The 20,326-nt window shown below is 41.5% G+C and overlaps 3 protein-coding genes across 4 annotated transcripts; all 3 read right to left on the minus strand.

The window, feature by feature from the left end:
* Nucleotides 1-415: 415 nt before the first annotated feature.
* Nucleotides 416-11,112, minus strand: LOC111978973 (E3 ubiquitin-protein ligase MARCHF6). 2 transcript variants are annotated; one of them, XM_024009232.2, is made up of 26 exons: nt 10,824-11,112; nt 10,045-10,144; nt 9,651-9,724; nt 8,841-8,984; nt 8,653-8,725; nt 8,342-8,516; nt 7,968-8,139; nt 7,587-7,648; nt 7,434-7,466; nt 7,307-7,358; nt 7,146-7,204; nt 6,866-6,946; nt 6,679-6,747; nt 6,374-6,448; nt 6,131-6,265; nt 5,888-6,007; nt 5,679-5,779; nt 5,055-5,192; nt 3,661-3,856; nt 3,414-3,483; nt 3,098-3,279; nt 2,517-2,651; nt 1,889-1,978; nt 1,595-1,742; nt 1,328-1,463; nt 416-1,055 (listed from the first exon to the last, which is right to left on the minus strand). In XM_024009232.2, the coding sequence occupies exons 1-26, from the start codon at nt 10,840-10,842 to the stop codon at nt 965-967; spliced, it is 2,730 nt and encodes a 909-aa protein (XP_023865000.1). In that variant the 5' UTR covers nt 10,843-11,112; the 3' UTR covers nt 416-964. The 2 variants fall into 2 exon arrangements, with proteins under 2 accessions (XP_023865000.1, XP_023864999.1); XM_024009231.2 differs by having other exon boundaries at nt 3,080-3,279.
* Nucleotides 11,113-11,169: 57 nt separating this feature from the next.
* Nucleotides 11,170-12,890, minus strand: atpsckmt (fATP synthase c subunit lysine N-methyltransferase). The gene is made up of 4 exons (XM_024009234.2): nt 12,328-12,890; nt 11,915-12,052; nt 11,728-11,778; nt 11,170-11,593 (listed from the first exon to the last, which is right to left on the minus strand). The coding sequence occupies exons 1-4, from the start codon at nt 12,604-12,606 to the stop codon at nt 11,363-11,365; spliced, it is 699 nt and encodes a 232-aa protein (XP_023865002.1). The 5' UTR covers nt 12,607-12,890; the 3' UTR covers nt 11,170-11,362.
* A 545-nt stretch (nt 12,891-13,435) lies between these two features.
* On the minus strand, nt 13,436-19,436 carry LOC111978974 (neuropilin and tolloid-like protein 1). Its single transcript, XM_024009233.2, has 9 exons — nt 19,364-19,436; nt 19,020-19,076; nt 18,674-18,808; nt 18,335-18,583; nt 16,535-16,576; nt 16,287-16,414; nt 15,893-16,121; nt 14,308-14,421; nt 13,436-14,093 (listed from the first exon to the last, which is right to left on the minus strand). The coding sequence occupies exons 1-9, from the start codon at nt 19,389-19,391 to the stop codon at nt 13,504-13,506; spliced, it is 1,572 nt and encodes a 523-aa protein (XP_023865001.1). The 5' UTR covers nt 19,392-19,436; the 3' UTR covers nt 13,436-13,503.
* Between the last annotated feature and the right edge of the window lie 890 nt (nt 19,437-20,326).

Genomic DNA, 20,326 nt, shown 5'->3' on the forward strand with positions numbered 1-20,326 from the left:
TAAAGCTTTTTAAAGTGCAACAGACTGATATTCGTGCATAAGTAAGAACAGGTGTAGCAAGAACTGTAGAGTAGAAATTATACAAATTTCATGAGCACAGTTACAATCTTGTAAATTCCTAATGCCAAACTCAGCAGATACTCTGCCTTTTAGGGTTCTCTCAAATGACACTAAACACTAGAGCTACATCATATAAATATGTCTAGTTGGGTTAATTAATAACCCCAGCCTGAGACAGGAGACCATCAAGCCAGTATATTGCTATTCAGGGAAGCTTGACACACTCATTAGCTCCTTTGTGGCCGGTCAGTGAACCGAAATCTATAAATCTGAATTAAAAAGTCCCTTGTTTAAGCCCTGCTACAGAAAGACTAAATCACCCATTCCAATAGGAACATTTCTTTCTTGCAAATAACAACCTCTCACCCACACACTGTAATACTAAACCCCTAAAAAGGGAAATCGAAACAAATAAATACAAACTACAAAAACTGATCCCAAAGTTCTTCAGCCTTGTCTCACATTGCTCCCTCTAAAGCAGAGCTTCAGTCATGTGTTCCAATGGGATTATCCCATAGAGCAGAGCTGAAAAGAGGCTTCACGGGACTCTGCCTCCTCCTATTCAAACAGGTCAGGTACTGTAGCAGTCCATCCAGACCTAACAACAGGAACTCACAAAGTCTTCAATAAATGAATTCACAAAATACTATTTTTTTCTTTCAAGATGTACAAAGATTAAACCACTTTTTCAATTCCAAGTTGGTTGGTTATCAGGGTATTTTTGACTTTGTTTAATCTTTTTTGTAAAACAAACTCCTCAGTTCTCTGGCTACGCTTGTAAGCAGGGAGTGAAAGAAGACATTGCGAGAGGCGAGTGCTTGAGTCATGAATGTGAAGAGATGTCAGAAGGGAGGAGAGAGGCCTCACAACTAGAGGCTGTTCTCAGGTCAGGTGATAACAGCTCCTACTCCTGGGAAGAGCTGCTGTGTGCGGCTGTGGTGCTTCTGCCTGCCGCCTTGCGTTCATAGTTCACCAGTCTCTGTCCAACCAGGTACCTGAGAGAGAGAGAAATACTTTCAGAGAGAAATACCATGCCATGAAAGGAGAGAGCCTACAGTGTGTAAATAGCACACCAGTATGCCAACAAGTATATCCTCAGGAGGCTTGGAGAAGTCCTTTTATGATCTGTATTGGAAACTATGGTGCTCCACTGTCATAATGGAGACGAACACAGTCTGTGAGAGACATCCGGAAACCATTTTGTCAGGTCAGTATCGGCAATAAGTAACAACTGTGGTTGTGCTGAGCTTAACGTCAGAGTACTCACTTGTCATTCTTAATGTGCTCATAAAGGCGCTTAAATTGACGGATCTGGAAGGAGAGGATTCCCACCAGCATGACTACCATGACCAGTAACGGGTAGATTCTCCTCTGCACCAAATTCTGCATCTCCATGGTAACTCCTGCAGAAAGAGCAATCAGAGGTTCAATGATAAATTTGCTCACTTTCCCTCACCAATAATATATATCTCTCTCGCACACGCACACAACTGAAACCAATAATTACACTTTCATTATCTGATAATTGCCTTACCTGGGGAATATTGAGCTACGATGGGGACGATGCCAGCAGAGATGACATAGGGCACACAGAGAGACACCAGTAGCACACAGATAACCGGAGCAGCCAGCTTACGGATGATGAAATGGAGATCAATGTTGCGAATTCCATTAGCGTACACCTAGAAGAGGGAACAACACTAGGAAGTCAATATAATTCCAAAACGTATTCAACATTAATCTGAGCTATATTATTAATGGCATCAAACTACAGCTCTTCACACTAATTAGGGTAATAATCATAGTAAAACAGTCTTTTGGGAGCGACCTGTTCAATCACGGTTTTCAGCCACCACTGGGGACCCATCAGAGTAATGGCAGCAATAATTTTGGCATGGAGCACTCCGAGAGCCCAGTCCTGAAACAAAAAGTCCCAACAAGAGCAGGTTAGTCTGTTGTTGGCTGTTGTTGCCTCTTCTTCTGTTATCCAATTGTAGGAAGCTAAAGACTTCATCATAAAAGTTTTAGGTGCAGTGTCAAATTAGCTGACTGACCATTCACATCGCTCCAGCCAAACTATCGTTTCTTCTCCCTGACATGGTTGCCTCCCTGACATTTTGTAAAACGCAAACACCTTCTGACCGTTCTGATTGGTCACAGAAACTGGTGGGTTAGGCCAGAGTCAGCCTACATGATGACCTTATCAACTTTGATGCTCTGATTGGTGAGAGACGATCCAATCGTTGATTAATTTGTTTTGTACAACGCCCCTCATTCTGACGTCAGCAGAAATTTATTCTAGGAAGGCAGTTTTAGACAATGTATGGAGTGATCATAGAGCAGCGGAATTAAATTCAGGATGAGTCATTAGGCAAGTGTAACATTTTAAGATGACCATTTCAATCCAATGTAAAGCTATACGGTCATTGGTGTTAGATGGGTGGCCCTTACAGTACCTGCCAGGGGTAGAAGAGTGGTGTCTGGTCCAATGGCACCCTGAGAGGAGCTACTATGACCAGCTCAAATAGCAGGCCCAGCAGCAGAGGGATGGCTCCAACCAGCAGCACAGCCACGACCACCGTCTTCAGGATCTACAGTACAAAACGTATAGAAAACAGAGGGCTAGAAACACAGGCCTCTCAACACAGATACAGTAGGTATCACTTCACTGAGCGGACTTCAGATTGCATTCGGAGTCAGCCTATATAGAGGGCATGAATGACCTAGAACCACACAGAGATGAGCTACTAAAAACTAACAAAGCACAGTAAAATAAAAAAGCACAACCCCAAAACATACAGTATTGAAACCACTCGTGTATGTCTTATAAGTGTCTATATTGCCATATATGTTGCTGTATAAAATCACATGCTTATTCTAATTCAGTTGCTGTTTGCATTACAAGTGTGAGGGGAAAAACAATAAGAATGAGTTAGAAGAAGAACGAGTTAGAAGAAGAAGAACGAGTTAGAAGAAGTGTGTGTGCTGTGTGCTGGCGGTGGGTGTTGATAGTCATTACCGTGTTGCAGAGCATTACCATGAGGGTCCACTCCTGGACCTTGAGCAGAATGACCCTCCTGCCCTGTGGCATCCAGGCCAGCAGTACGGTGATGGCCCTGATGGACAGCCAACACACGTATAGGCCGCACGCTGCCGTGTACAGCTCGTGGATCTTTGCGCTGCCCGTCCAGAGAGACATCAGGTACCGGCCGGCAAATACTGTAGCAGGGGGCGGAGAGAGGGGGTGAGACAGCGAGAGTAAGAGAGGGTGACAGTAGGTAAATGTGGAAGAAAGTGGAGTGGGACAGCGCAATTACATTGAGTGAGTTGAGTGGACTATACAGTGAATTCACCTGGCAACGTGAGGCACACCAGACTGGCCACCAGCAGTGTCACACACATGAACACAATCAGCAACACAATCTAGAAAAACAAGAATGAATACACATGAATAGACCACATTGAATTTTATTTGAACGCTCTGTGACAAAGATGGCTTAGAGAAAACAAGTGTCAGGTTTAATGAATAGCTAGGCAGGCTACCTCCTACCAGGTGAATCATATTATCATTATTATATGCAAGTTGTAGTCATGACTCACCCTGAAGCTGAACTTAATGGGTTGGTGGTAGGGCTGGAAGCCGACAGGACCTCCCTGCTGTAGGATAGCCTGGTGGGCAGCGTGCAGCCCATCAGGGATGGCGTTGTTATTCCTCCCCTGCGGATTGTTGTTGGCCTGCTGGTCCACATCATCGTCATTCTCCTCCTGGTCACCCAACAGGTACGAGTGGAGGTCTCTGTGGCACAGACAGCACCGTTAACATGGGGTTCAAAGTCTTCTAATTGGCTGAGGTGAGGCTGAGGATATGTGTCAGTCTATAATAGTGCAACTCTGGGGTTTAATCCTGGTTTTAAGGGAGAACAATGACAGCCTACATGAACTACACTATATATAAAAAAGTATGGACACCTCTTCAAATGAGTGGATTCGGCAATTCCTCTGGCTGACAGGTGTATAAAATCGAGCACACAGTCATGCAATCTCGATAGACAAACATTGGCAGTAGAATTGCCTTACTGTGGAGCTCAGTGACTTCCAACATGGCACCGTCATAGGATAGGGAGCTTCATGAAATGGGTTTCCATGGCCGAGCAGCCGCACACAAGCCTAAGATCACCATGAGCAATGCCAAGCGTCAGCTGGAGTGGTGTAAAGCTCGCCGCCATTGGACTCTGGAGCAGTGGAAACGCGTTCTCTGGAGTGATGAATCGCGCTTCATCATCTGGCAGTCCGACAAACGAATCTGGGTTTGGCGTATGCCAGGAGAACGCGACCTGCCCCAATGCATAGTGCCAACTGTAAAGTTTGGTGGAGGAGAAATAATGGTCTTGGGCTGTTTTTCATGGTTCGGGCGAGGCCACTTAATTCCAGTGAAGGGAAATCTTAATGCCTGCATACAATGACTTTCTTGACGATTCTGTTCTTCCAACTTTGTGGCAACAGTTTGGGGAAGGCCCTTTCCTGTTTCAGCATGACAATGCTCTAGTGAACAAAGCGAGTTCGATACAGAAATGGTTTGTCGAGATCAGTGCGGAAGAACTTGACTGGCCTGCACACAGCCCTGACCTCAACCCCATTGTACACCTTTGGAATGAATTGGAACGCTGACTGCGAACCAGGCCTAATCGCCCAACATCAGTGCCCGACCTCACTAATGCTGGTGGCTGAATGGAAGTAAGTCCCCGCAGCAATGTTCCAACATCTAGTGGAAAGCCTTCCCAGGAGAGTGGAGGCTGTTATAGCAGTAAAAGGGGGACCAACTCCATATTAATGTCCATGATTTTTGAATGAGATTCGACAAGCAGGTGTCCACATATTTTTGGTCATGTAGTGTATATCCCAGTAAAATAATGGATTCCAATATAAATGATAAAGCCCAAGAACACTCACAGTCTAACAGAGAGTTGGTTTGTTGTTGTTTGTGTGACACTCACAGCAGATATCCAGCGGTGACGGTCCAGGCTCTGACCAGGCCTTTGAGCCACTGGCGTGTGTGACCTTGTTCCAGCAGCGCAGGCAGAACCACCTGAAGTAGCAGCAGCTCCAGAGAGAGCTCACTGACTGGAGCATCACTGGGAAACAGAGACAGACAGAGACATTACCATCACCCATAACGGACTACATTACAGAGGTATTTGTTAGTTACTGAAGAGGCATTTATTCATTGCTAAACATGCATTGGTTATTGATGTTGTAGCGTGGCATGTAGCATGGCATAATCCGGCCAATGACTTATCTTCCGGTAATTGCAACACGGTCGACTTCGGCCGTAACAGCTTCATGACATTACTAGGAGCCTATGGCTTAAGTCAAGTCATTCCATTGTTATTCCAGGCCACCAGACTTTTTAAAATGTATTTACCTTTATTTAACTAGGCAAGTCAGTTAAGAACAAATTCTTATTTTCAATGACGGCCTCCCGGGGAACAGTGGGTTAACTGCCTTGTTCAGGGGCAGAACGACAGATTTCTACCTCGTCAGCTTGGGGATTCGATCTTGCAACCTTTCAGTTACTAGTCCAGTGCTCTAACCATTAGGCTACCTGCCGCCCCACTTACCTGTACAGCATGACATTGTAGGGGAGGAAGGCTGGGAGGATGAATTTGATCGTCCTTATGGGAAGCCACAACATTAGTAAAACTATGGAGCCAAACACCACCTGCAGAGAAAGACCAGAAACCCAGTGTTACTGGCACTGTATGTCCTGTCCAGGCACCCATAGCTATGGCATTGTACATTAGATAGGAATAAGTGGGTTGCAACTCACCACTGATAAAATTAATCTTCTGAGATGTCTGTATATCGGCAGGTGAATCATTTCTTGGACAGGATTAAAATCAGGATCGTTCAGGTTTCTGAGAAACCATAAAACACCAGGTCTCAGCACCTAGAGCGACAATTAGAAACAGATCTAATTGGGATACATCACTCAACAGCAGAAATCTCTTGACATAGGTTTATGGCACCTCAAATGACAGCTATGAAGGTATGAGAGAGAATACCATCTCACCTCTCGCAGTAAGAGGATGAACGAGGCAAAGTAGAAGACGTAGACCATCCCTACAAGCCAGTGGAGGAACATGGTGGTGCCGGGAGCAGAGTCAAAACTCAGCTCTCTGTCCTTCAGAGAGGCATCAAACATCTCCTGCAACAACACAGAACAACATTTGGCTATTCAATAAAGGTTAATGGAGGTATCAATTGTTATTTTGAAAGGACGCATCATTAAAGCAGAAGAACATGGTCAGCTTACCAGTGAGCAGATGTCGAGCCACCAGCCACAGATGACAGGGAACACACCGATCTCCACGACTACCAGCAGGGATACCTGGTTAATCATAATATCAATATGTATTATAACTGGTGTTTATTTCAATGGCAATAGAAGGCAAATTATTAGTTTATATTGTAATCCAGACTGAGAATATACTGTATGCAAGATAAACACAATATGCTGTATGTATATACTTCTGAGCCCATAAGACACAAACTAGTCATATACCAGTCAGGCTATGCATTCCCAATCAAGGACAAAATCATTATCATAATGTTCAGTACCTTGACAACAATGTAGCACACTCCTAAAAGGTGTCTGGATCTTTGGAATCTCACCAACGCTGCCAATCCCTGGGATTTTCATTAAGGAAAAAACACATGCAATACATCACAGGTACTACATGTCTATAAGAGACTAAAACTAGGCTTTTAACTATAACACACTTTTGTAACAGATACCAGAGGATACATGGCACAGTATTAATGTCATGGCCAGGAAGATGTAGCCTACGATGGTGGTGATGAGGCCTTCGAAGTGGGAGGCCTGCACCTGCAACAGGAAATTACATGATTAAAATCTTCTTCTTTCTGACACTGCAAAGCAGCTCAACAGTGTATGGAGCAAGTCATTCAGATTCCAAAACAAACTTCACAAAATCTATTCATACAGATTTCAAATATAATCTCTCTAGTTACACGCAAGAGAAAGGCCTTAAATTCAATGTAATTTACACTAAGCTGGTACTTACATTATTTTCAAAGCCAAGACCCACAACTGAGAAATGTCCAATATGATACGGACAAAAAGCTGAAAAGAAATGTTAGTCACTGTTATAATATTCATTTAGATAAAAACATATTTTTTAATCAAAATGGCACATTCTCTTAACATAAGTTTAATGACACGTACCGAACACCAAAATGAAGAGTGTATTTAGTGAGACCACCCAGAAGACGTGCTCCTGATGAAGAAAGAAGGACAACATATTTACAACAACCTGAAGATTTTCATCAAACATGGGGAATGAGCTACTTACCAGGAAAACCAAGGAGCCATCAAGACCGAGCATCTGTGAAAAAAAACAAAAAAAAAMCAGAATGTTCAATTTCACTTTACATTTCTTATACACAACAATGACCAATGGGTATATAACACAAATAGGCCTGAGGGAATTCTAATTCAAACTCACCCTCTCCCACGTTAGCTCCTCTGCTGCCCGGTCCCATTCCAGGGCATTCCAATTCATGTCATCTACAAAGAGACAAAAGCAGCACCTCACTTACTGACACCTCAAATTAACACTTTGTCAAACAAGCAGTCCAGATATCGCCTACAGATTAATGTCTATGATGACAAAATATACATTATGATATAAAAATGTTGTAAAATACAAAACCACCATCCTAAATTAGCCTTTGAAATAAGGCTGCAATAGGTTAACATCTTGAACCTTTATATCCTGAGTGCCAGTCTATTTGTGCCATTTTACCAAATCCTTGTCACTGACAATGAGAAATGGTGCAAACAGATCTGGGTCCAGGCAAGAACCTTTCCATTCGAAGGTTCATACCTTGTGCACCATTGTTGGCGTCCCCTACATCCTCAGCCTCGTCCTCCAGCTCCATGTCCTCTGCCGGGTCCACCTGGATGTCAGGGACCTCAGCCGCTGGACCATTGTCCGCCAGGGGCTCAGCAGCAGCAGGCTGGTTCTCACCCGCCCCCTGCCCAGGACCAGGGCCCTGCTGTTGGGGAAAAGACACGGGACACAAAGGTGGGCGCGATAGCTCCAGAACATTAGAAGAGGCTATCTCTGGTTAAGTAAGAGTGTATTGAGCGCTCTTTAACACTCAAATTAAAAGTGACAAGTTGCAGCGAAGGAATGCTATAGTTAGCACATAATTATGTTCACCCAAAGAGTGACTTTGTAGTGAGATTTTTGGTTACCTCATTAAGTTGTGGAGCTGGTGCATGTTGTGGCTGCTGCTGCTGATTCTGCTCCAGCCACTGGGGGGCGCCACCATGAACAATCTGCTCCCGCAGCCACACCAGACTGATGAAGGCGCAGAGTGTACACGTCACCACGAAACAACCCTGCAAGCAGTCCGCCAGCAAGTTCTCTCTGTGGATGAAGGGACATTACAATTGTCTCATGGTGAGTCAGAATGTTATTGGCTAAATGACTAGACAACATTTGTTTAATGTTTTTATAGGGTATTATTTTGTACAGGTTCAGAAGAAAATAATGACCATCTTACGTAGAAAGCATATCTAATGGCAGGGTAAGGAGTGAGCTCACAGAGCCGGTAAACAGACACTTGTAGATGCGACCTGCGGGAATAAGACAGTCAGTCAACACACACTGACATATTCAACAAAGCCAACAATGGATAGCTTACTGAACAACATGTACCACCAGACTGTGTTTTAGAACATTTGTACTTACATGCTGTGAGAGGAACGACTCCCAGCCAAGCAAAGGCAACTAGTGTGTAGTGAAACCAGTATCTAATAGCTGTGCCTACACTTGTCACCAGCCCCGCAAATATGTCCTGAACAGGCAGTCGGGAAGGCATGTCTGGAGAATAGACTGGAAAAAACAAAGGAAGGAAAGTATCAAAACAGGATATTTCATTTTCACATCCTCAAATTCCAACCTTCCTTTACTGGTCCTAATTGGGTCCATTCAGAACTAAGAAATGCTTGCATTGGATCATAATAGTTGTCTGGTCAGAAAAGTGGCAAAGTATTTTCTATTGGTATCATGACAGACTATGCTTGTCCTTTAGACAATTTAATCATCTGAGAAAACTACAATTTAAACCTCTCACTAAATGAATGAGGATGGCAGACGGACTCTGGTAAGAGAAATAGAGATTAGATTGAGCAACACTAGAGTAATGGATTAGTATAGACAAGGCTATGTGTGTGTCCCCTAGGCCTGTCTTGAATGATAACTAGTCAGGGCAGCTCACAGTCTTACTCAAATGAGAATAAGTAATACTTCCCGAGGCTGATCAAGACCGCATATGCACTTCAAAATAAAACACTTCAAGAAATATGTTAGAGGTCAGTCATTGGATGATGATATTGGACTGCAATCCCTCTGTCAAAACAGGCAAATGACCATATGAGGTAGGTTAGGCCTATATGTTAGTCACGTTGTTGGAACCCCATATCATTTAAGTAAATGCTGCATTGAATAATATGTTAAACAGAATAGGTATATAGAAGGAAATTAAATTGAATGACTTACTTGGCGTAAAAGCAAATCTGTGTTTGCATAACTCGCAGTATTCTTTTCTGCTGTGTTTTAGCCATTGTACCAAGCTGTAAAAATACAGATGGATTATGTAAGTGTGGTGTCACATGTGCAGCAATATAAAAGATCAATTTCAGTTGCTTAAGGACAGACCATCTAGCTAGATTTAGCACAGGGAGCGATCTAGTATCAGAGCCCATCTCTGGCTAAGAGATCACATTTTCATGGCAACTTGTCAAACCCTGGCTTCCATTACACCGTTCCCATAGTAATACTTGGCTCTGCTCCTCTCTGTTGAATGTATCATGCTCTGGCAAGAACCCAGTCTGTCTCTAAAGAAATGCCACTGGCCCTGTGTTTGAGTATACAACCAACCAGCACCACATACCATTCTTGATGGATGAATTTTATACTTCCTGTGCAAACACAGGGGTGATATAGTGGCTTGTCCGGGGTTCCTTCAGACCGGCAGACCCGGCATATATCCCCTGCAGAAGACAAGGATATGAATCAGACAAAATCAGAGAACAGGGTTCATGAAATTCAGATATGGTTTCTCAAAACAAAGCCTCATGTGCAACTTGCATGAAAACATAGCTAGCAGATCTTTCAGCGATCTCAAGACTCTTTTTGTCAGGACCTTTCATTTGTAAATACTCTGGGGCTTTTGATTAACTTTACAAAAGAGCAACGAATCATCCCCATGCTTTACCTGTCACTAATCAAGTGATTGGCAGCACTAATGGGTGGGTTGGCAAACAGGTATATTCTATATTATTGTTGTTATGTTAGCTATGTTGATTAGTTAACTAGCTAGAACTGGAGGACGGATACATCACTAGTCTATTGAATTGAAATGTAATCAACAACGTGTAGAAGTGCAGAGAAGTCAGTAAGCTAGCTATTAACTAGCAGTGATAAAGGTGGGTTATACTGCATCTTGGACTTAGTGGTGAGTGCATGTAACTTAGCTAAAGCTAGCTAACGTTAGCTAGTGATGCTAGCTACTTCATGCAGGTTGTAGCTTCGGTAGAAAAAAACGGTTATTGTCAATTTGCGACAAAACAGATTCCTAGAGGCGCAATCAAATGTGTGTCACAACAGGAGGTTAACAAATTCTGTAACGTAAATTTGTTAACAAGATGGGTTGACGAGGTTGCTAGCTACCTTCCTCGGCGGTGTCCATCTTGAATGCTGACGCACACTGTCCTCTTTTCAGTCAACACATAACACCGTCTGGCTAGTTGGTGAAAAGCCTAGCAGCCAGCGAACTAAAAAAACACATCTCAGAATGATGTTCGATTCGATCACTGGTTACAATGTAACTTCACTATTTGATTCCCCGTGGGGATACAATGTAGCAATTTTATCAGGCACTCCGGGGGCCCTGTGGCTAGGCTAGCTATGGTAAAAACTGCTATGTCCAGCAACTATCAGCATGCTGACGGTATTGAGTTACGGTACAAGAGTAAGCTGCGCACTTTTATATTTAAAAAAATGAACATTAAACAAATAAGTTTTAAGACTTTAATTTCATATTCAGTCAAATTAAATGAATCGTGTTAGGTAGTAAGGAATGCAAGATGGTGAATTTGCTTAAATTATCTTTTTTCTTTTATTACTGACTCTCACACATTTGATTTGATAACATCCTGGGAATGATTTTCAAATCAACAAATCCCTGAGGCATTCAGATATGAACACAATTAGTATGACGTGGTAGTGTCATCATTGCCCAGGGGCTGCTGTGGAGTTACAATATGTCCCTGATGTGTTCCTCTTTCTGTTTTAAACGACTCTGCATCGTATACCCACACAGTGTCTATTCCTTCTCCAGCGGTGCCATCAGGTGCCCAGGTGGGAAAAGGGAAACGGCAGGCCACCACTTTAGCTGTGCTCTGTAGTTCTGTCTGCAGTTTGCCCTCCAACTGATCCATCTGTGAAGTAATACAATCAATCATCATATTGAGGGTAATATTGTTGATGTAGTGCTATGATGTGGTGGCATTTACAAAATAAGAAGTTACCATTATTTTGTCAAGTCTAGTAGATAAATAAGAGTTAAACTCACCATCTGAGGTACTCCAAATATGACAACATTCGAGTACTGATTAAAGCTGACCTGAGAACCAGGGCATACACATACATTAAAAGAAAGACCCAACATTAGTCCACCCTGTATTGGGTATTAGGCTACTACATAAACGTTATTTTGGATGAAGAACAATTTGTAAATGATCACTGGTGGATTGACTAACCTTCCATAAATCTGATATGTGGAAGGAAGTAGAATGATGAACACCCGCTCTCCAAGCTCTGTAACGGGAGTACCACACCAACCATGGATTCAACTCAAATCCAACAGCTTCAAATCCTTTCTTTGCAGCTGCGATCACCTGCAGAAATTAAATGCATGGTTAAATCAAAGTGCCAGTGATAGGAGCAACAAAATACTACACATGTCCAGCCTAACAGTCTTCTGGGATGCTAATAGGCTACAACTAAATTCCCTCTAATGCAATTTGTAACTTTAATTTCCTGTCAAGAGTGCAACCGCTGCAAATTGCACAAACCCAATGGTCTAACTTAACAATCAAAAGTGAAGTTACAATCACAAATTCAGACAATGGCTGGTCCTCCTCTGATCAGACTACTAAGTGTACGTACTTACTATTCTTCCATCCCCACTTCCGATGTCCACGAGGGATCCAGATCTCGCCTGCAGCACTTTCAGGACATTTTCCACCTGTGCTGTAGTTGCGGGAACATAAGGTAGGCACACCTTTCTCAAAGCAGGTGCAACAAATGGACCTGCAACAGCGTAAAGGGCAACCAATGACCCCCCGACAATTCCAGTTGCGATCAGTCCTAAACGTTTTTTGAAGCCGCTGTCTTTAGCATTAACGTTACATTGTATTGCCTCCGTTTCCAGTAGACTTTGTTCTGCCATGATGACTTGCTACTTTGAATCAATGAATGAGCGCGAGCTGCTGGAAACCTCTCCTCCCACTGTTAGCTAGCTACTCATCCAAGGACATTTATTGATAGCTACATCATTCAAGAACATGTAGAAATTACGAGACTAGCCACCAGAAGTACACTTAAACACGTGGGACGTAACTAAATAGCAAACTGACATGACATTTGAATGTCAGAAAAGGTGAAAATACTTTATTAGAATCGAAACCTCGCTCTCCTCTCGCTCTGAACCAAGGTGTGCTGCAGCTTTTTGTCCGACTTGATGCGAAATACAGTTTTGGTAGTTCCTAGTTCCTCTCAATCATCATGCTTTTTCCTGTGGTCAACATACCATCCTCTATTACTACCACCCTATGTGTCACAAAACCAAGCATTTAATAATATAATGTTGATGTAAAATGATCATACATTTGTAAATGTAATAACAAAACAGAGGTACAGTATTTGGAGATGGGGTAGCCTAGACAATACAGAGGGAACAATGTATTATAACTGACAGGAAAAAACACTGTATAGACAACACCATTCAACAATAAAAAGCTAAATATTAAATCATAACAGGTGCAAACACATGATGTATATTGTATTTTTCATGTACACAGTCAAAGGGGGAAAATAAACAACTTCATATCCACAACATACATACATTAAAATCAAGGGGACACCATAGATCATATCAGAATGTGTATGTTTTTTGTTCACAAAAAATACTTACAAGACCACAACCATTCCATGATATGCATTCTTAATTTGTAGGCTACTCGTGTGAATCCAAGCAGAACAAAAACATATTTATTTAAAACAAATGTAACAAGCAAAGAGGAACAGAAAATGTGTGTGGTTGTAGGGCATGCATGTTCCTCATACCTCAGAAATCATTGGACATTGACTGATGTGCAGCCAGGACATGGTGGCTCTGGCTGGGGGTCTGACAGTCATCCATGTCGTCATCCTGGTCACAACCATCCTGCCCGTCCTGTGAGTAACTGTACTTCATCATCAGTATATTCCTGTGGCTGGAGGGTGTGGCCTGGTGGGACTGGGAGAGAGGCATGTCTGACATAATGGCTGCGTCCCGCACACTCAGGTTACTTTGGCTTCCCCTGATGCTGGATACCTGGGAGTGGGCTCCGCCGCAGTGGTGGTCACGAATGCATTTGGACGAAGACCGTCTGAGTTTGTGAAACTTATCAAAGTCCTCGGCCATAGCCATTTCGCTCATGTGGTCGGCAGAGGCTGCCCTCCGCAGAGTGCACAGTTCATAATGTGGCGGCTCAAAGGCCTCGTGGAGCAATGTGGGGTCAAAGTCATCCCTCCTGATGATGTATTTTTTGCGTGGCTGTTTAACTTGAATGATACTTGCCACAATGAGAAGGACAACCACCAGACCACAGGTGACTAGAATGATTGTGACATTGGTGTGGTCAATATTGTCTAAGATGCTGGCTTTCCTCTTCTCTGTGGACAGTAAATATTACATACAATCAAGTTTTCTATTTTGGCGGCTAGGTTTGAATTGTGATGAATAGTGTGATGAAAGTTACATTTAGATTTATCAACATTACATTTAGAATGCACCATTAACTTGTACTTTTGTCATACAGGTTAACCTAAAACATTAACTGTAGTTCATATTTGTCAGCTCTATACCCAAATGGAACAGGTGTTTCACCTTTGCAGTTGTTCTCGTCCCAGGGGTAGACACAGTTCTGGATCCCGTTGCACACTAAGCTGGTGTTGATACACATGTTGCTATGGCAAAAGAAAGCCTCCGCTTCACATGGAGCTGAAAACAAGGGGAAGATAGCTTTACTCCCTAAACATTAAATAGAGTTTTAAACTAATGAATTAGATTAAAAAGCAAACAATAAGGCACACTGCCACAACAAACTTCAACAAATGCCAACAAACAGACACCTATATGCAGTTGTTTTTTTTGTCAGTGTTTATTGGTGTTTGATGGGGTTTAATGTGGCAGTGTGCAAGTGACTTTAGATCACGTTTGGTCCAGGAGTGTTGTTACTACACTGTAAAAAAAAATCTAGTTGTTTCAACTAATTATTATTAAGTAACTGGTTCCACAGTTACTCAACTTTTCAGTCGAAGTGTTACCTGAACTTAAAATTTTTAGTTGGCCCAAACTTAGCTCCAACTCAAGTCAATTTAATTAAAGTGATCTGTTTGCTTAACTTGTCTCATATATTCATTCAAGTAGAAGTTATTATTTGGGCATCTTAACTAAGAAAGGCTATGCAACTGGTTACACACACAGTGCTTTTAACATACAATGTTTTCAATTTATATATTTGAGAGACATGATTACATTGTTCATTTATACAGTAATTATTATTCAACAAGCTTGCCTGGGATTTGAACTCACAACCTTTTTGTTCACAGCATACTGATCTTCCTGCTACGCCACCATGTCTGTGTCAATGATCAGTTAATCTGACTATTCTCTCATCATTGATTTGATTGACTTATTTCAGCATTTAGGGTTTTCTGTATACAGTAGTTGTCTAATGTTGGTGGGGCATATTACTCAGTTTTAATGTTACTCCTTAATCACTGTGATAAATAAAATTGTTTTATTTTTGTGTACTTTTAACAGAGCTGAGATTTACTTTGAACTGCAAAGTGTAGCAATACAGGTCAAATCAATCATTGACACAGGCATAGCAGGACGATCAGTATTCCGTAAACCAAGAGGTTGTCAGTTCAAATCGCAGGTCAAATGAACACATGTTGAATAATAATTACCGTATAAATGAACATGGACAATGTAATCATGTATTTCAACATGTGTCAAATGTGTAAGTTGAAAATATTGTATGTCAAAAGCACTGTGTGTGTGTAACTGGTTCCACAGACTTTTTTTGTTGTTGATGAAGATGCCCATATAATAATTTCTGGTTGAATGAACATATGAGACAAGTTGAGCAAAGACATAATTTTAAATTGACTGAATTGTTGCCTAAGTTGGAGCTAAGTTTGGGCTAACTAAAGAATGTAAGTTCAGTTAATACTTTGATTGAAAAGTTGAGTAAACTAAAAAAGGTTGTGGAACCAGTTACTTAATAATAATTAGTTGAAACAACTATATATTTTTTACAGTGATACAATAACCCAGTAAAGGGGACCCTGTATTCCCTGCGACTGCCTCTCCTTACAAACTAATTGGAACATTTCAAACAACGTGTCAACAATTAAACATAGCAGTAGATGGAGTGGAAATTGTGTCGAATTAATTCACTAACGCTCTAGGAAGGTTGTGAAAAGGATCCGGAAGCGGCTTTTTCGGCTGCCCTGATCAGCCCACATTCGTATGACCCCCACCGAGGTAACCAACATGACATCGTTGGCCACTGTGCTGCAGAACTTGTTCTTCAGGTGCTCCACTGAGCTACTCCCGTCGTACACAGCCACAAAGTTACGTTTGCACTCATTGGAGTTGTGCATCTCATATTCCAAAAATCGCAAATAGATCTGCAAAAAAAATTCAAATAACAGTGTGAAACAACAGGTTTCCAACCAAATGGGAACTTGACTTGTGTATCTTTTGTATAGCATGTTTTCCAGAAGACTAATGGAGAATGTGAGTGAGAGATATTGCAAATATGAAGAAGAAAAACACACAAGAACTGTACTGACCCTTCCTTTTGGTGGCGCTCGAATGAACCACCTACAGTCCACAGCCTCTGTCTGCAAGGCTTTGCCATCTTTGAGTATTGCTGCAGAATCAATGATCCCATCTGATCCACCCAGATCAAATTCGCAAACTGTAGTACAGGAGAGTCCATTGCACAGTGTGTTAGTTACACAACAGTTTGCTGTTACAATATACAGTATGAGGCTTATATATGTTTACATAGGTGATATAAGAAGAACCGTGTACCTACAAGGCAGAGGCGGTAGGACACCCAGGTCTTTAAATTCAGGATCTGAAAAGAGAGCACACAACAGTGAACCTATTGTATACCTTTTCTGCCATTTCACAAAATACATGTTCTGTGTCTGAAAGGATAAGGGCCAGCAATGCATATTCTTGACTGTGTGAACTCTGTCCTTAGTTTAATCCATTCTGCAATCATCCACTTGTCCTTCATAAAAAAATGTTGAGACAGAAAGAACAGGACTTCTATCCTAAAGCTTCACCATTATGATTTGTAGGTGGATTAATAATCCTTGGACCAGCTTTATACAGATTAGGTTGCACAAGCAATGAGAACCAATTGATAAAATGGGACTTCCAAAATGTTTTCATGAGAAAATCTAAAAAGATGAGGTTGAGGGAGAAACCAGTTTTTGAAATATTAATATAAATATAAAACAGTTATATTTAGAGGCAGATCTTTGTAATATCACCATGGCTGCAAGGAGGAGACAGCTGAACTATTTAAAACCTAACCTCATCCATGAATCCTTATTAATCCTCTTGTTTCTTACCTCTGTATCATGGATTATTCACTGTGTGTGTGTGTGTGTGTGTGTGTGTGTGTGTGTGTGTGTGTGTGTGTGTGTGTGTTGTGTGTGTGTGTGTGTGTTGGTGTGTGTGTGTGTGTGTGTGTGTGTCAGAAGAAAAATATATTTAAAAAATATGAAAAATATATAAACATATGTAAATCTTGCTTTTCTATCCAGTTTAAAACAAATATTTACTGCAAACACTTACGCTTATGTAACAGTGTAGTAATAAGATGATGATCGGTCAATGAATTATCCTGCCACTGATGAGAGGAATTAGAAGAGATTAGCATTTGGCACTAAAGGATTCATTACTTCTGAGGTAAACACTGGGAAATCAGCTTGTACTTCTCTACCAACGCAGGCCTGGGAAGGCTTTCTATTGGCTAGAGTATTGTTGCATGGATGCTTTTTTTATGGATACTTTTTGTTGTATTAGTCCTGCAACATGTACCCTCACACTCACTCACTCCTCAAAATGTGCCACTGTGTTTCAGGGAGAGATTATATGGGAATCAATTTATATCTATTTTATATCAATCTATATTCATCTTTTGACACTGAAGTATCACATCGGAACTTGTGGATGAGCCCCTCACTTCAAGTCTTGACTCCAATGGAGGGCAGGCAGTGATATCGAATAACCATGTCTACTGCAATGTCAAAACCTTCACAAGAATGTGAGGTTACTGAGACACATTTTTGAAAGATTGATCTGATGAATGGCTTTGATTGGGAGAGAGGGAAACAAGGAAGCAGATTAATCTTTCCTCCCAACGTAAGTGCCCTATAAATTCTGCCAGTAATAAATTGTCAGCTGCATGGGTATCCTTAAGCCGAGGCTCAGAGCTGACAAGCTGTACTCCCCTGAAGACAAGTTTCATTAACTGGGCTGGGTGAAGGAGGAGATAACCCCCCCCCCCCCCCCCAGTTGCAGCATGTGTGCCTGCACTCCAAATGCAGCAGCTGATATGGACACACACAGCAGTAAGCACCACACCAGTCTCCTGTAGCTCAGTCACTGAGCTGTGACTGGTAAATTGTTTTGGCTGAAGTTCTCTGCATTAACTGGATGTGTACAACTTTATGTCAATATTGTGTCTGTGTGTCACCATGTGTGTCTGGGTGAGACAAACAGTTAGCCTGTCGGAGTCACACATTCAGCAACAACCTCAGAATAACACTGCAAATATTGAAACGGTTAAAGCAAATCAATGTATTTGAAATGATATTACCTTGAGTGAAGTTATAGCGTGCTGAAAATCCAATTGCCTCCAGTTCGCCGTCTGCAACAAACTTTATATGCAGGTATCGCCCACTTGATTTAATATACAAAGGGCTTTCCTGGCCACAGTATCGACCAATTAAAGTGGAGAAGGAAAAGGGCCCATCGCGGACTTCAATGTGGTCAAATTTGCATTCCCATGAAGGCTCAATTGAATACTTCTCATCAAAGAAGAGGTCAATGCATTGTCTTGGTGAAGCTGAGAGAACACAGTGGGGAAATGTAAGAAAAATAAACACAATAAATAAATAAAAAACATTTACTGGTTGAGATGGTGTTTATGTCTTACCTTCAATGATATAAATACAAGTTCGCTCTGGTGGGTACTTTTGGGGGTAGTTGGGGGAGGTGAACAGGCCTCCCTCAGCCTCCTTTATCCAGGTGCCACATTGGCCTATTGGAGTCACCCCTGAATTGTTTGTCACTGAAGAACAAGTTAATGTTCAGGTGCCAATCATACAGAACTATTATACCATCCAGCTTTGTCTGACATTAAAAATGTATCAAATGTATTGTTATTGATCTGGTGTTTCATGGTCTTCTTCATTACACAGACATTACTTTTCCCAGTTAGGTATATTCCAACATAACAGGGAAATAAATAACTCTACACACAGTGTATATTTCAGTGTTACCTGCTTTTTTTCCCGGTGTACCAGACAATCCAAGAGTGATTAGACTTGCAACTACTGCTGTAAAAATAAAAGGAAACGAAAGTTAGAAAAAAATACCCAGAAAACAATTGGCTATGGAAATTGTGTTTGTGTATGTTACTAAACCACAAAATAAAATGATGTTCCACAAAATCCAGAAATTACCATTTCGTTTCATAGCATAATGAATTCACATGTAGCGTTTTTTTTAAAGAGTCATTGCTGGAAAGTTCAATGGCAAGCATTGATTTAACTTTATGCTGTTGACCATCTAACTACGCTTTTAAAGAGATCATGTGATACAAACAAAAGTAGACAAAATTTACCGAGAGGCAAGACAAATTTGTTCACCATGTCTAATCCTTGCTGTTTTCAAACACAAATATTTCCAAAACGAAATGAACGAATCATTATTCCGTGCAACGGGAAAATTCAATCATCATATCCACGATATCCCTATTTTATTTCAGTGTAAACAAAACACAAATACAAAGTTACGGGAGGAAAAGCAGTCTCAATCCATCCGCTGCTGCTGTGACAGACAGATCTGAACGTTCTCCTGAGTCCTGATTTCCATCCAAGCGCAGCGACGATAATCCGACCGACAGCAACCTTCAATGAGTATAGTATCCTTGACAGTTGACATCGTGCCAATTTCCCGTATTATATCTGCCACATGCCGGTGTACATCATCATAGGTCTCTGTGCTTGTGGTATTTATTTCCCGTGGACGTTCTGCATAAATACTTGGTCTGGACACTTCAAGCCACACACTTCAAGCCACCTTACTCTCAAATATATAGGATATTCAATTCTGGTAGTACTGTAATAACTAGTTAATAAACTATAATGATGTTGTTTTATGAAGGAACCGCAATTCAGCTTCAACTCAAGCTTAATTTATTTTTTTTATTTTGTGGCTCCTGTGTGGCGCAGCGGTCTAAGGCACTGCATCTCAGTGCTAGAGACGTCACTACAGACCCGGGTTCGATTCCAGGCTGTATCACAACCGGCCGTGATTGGGAGTCCCATAGGGCAGCGCACAATTGGCCCAGCGTCACCTGGGTTAGGGTTTGGCTGGGGAAGGCCGTCATTGTAAATAAGAATTTGTTCTTAACTGACTTGTCTAGTTAAATAAAGGTTAAATAAAATAAAATAATAAGATATTAGAGATGAATTGGGGACAGGGTTTGGGTCAATTCGGAATTTCAATTAAATCCAGGAATTAAAATTCGAATTTGAATTGTTCACACCCCACACACAGGAAGCAGTATTGAATTTGAATTAAA

This window comes from Salvelinus sp. IW2-2015, linkage group LG19, assembly GCF_002910315.2.
Source record: "Salvelinus sp. IW2-2015 linkage group LG19, ASM291031v2, whole genome shotgun sequence".
Lineage (NCBI taxonomy): Eukaryota > Metazoa > Chordata > Actinopteri > Salmoniformes > Salmonidae > Salvelinus > Salvelinus sp. IW2-2015.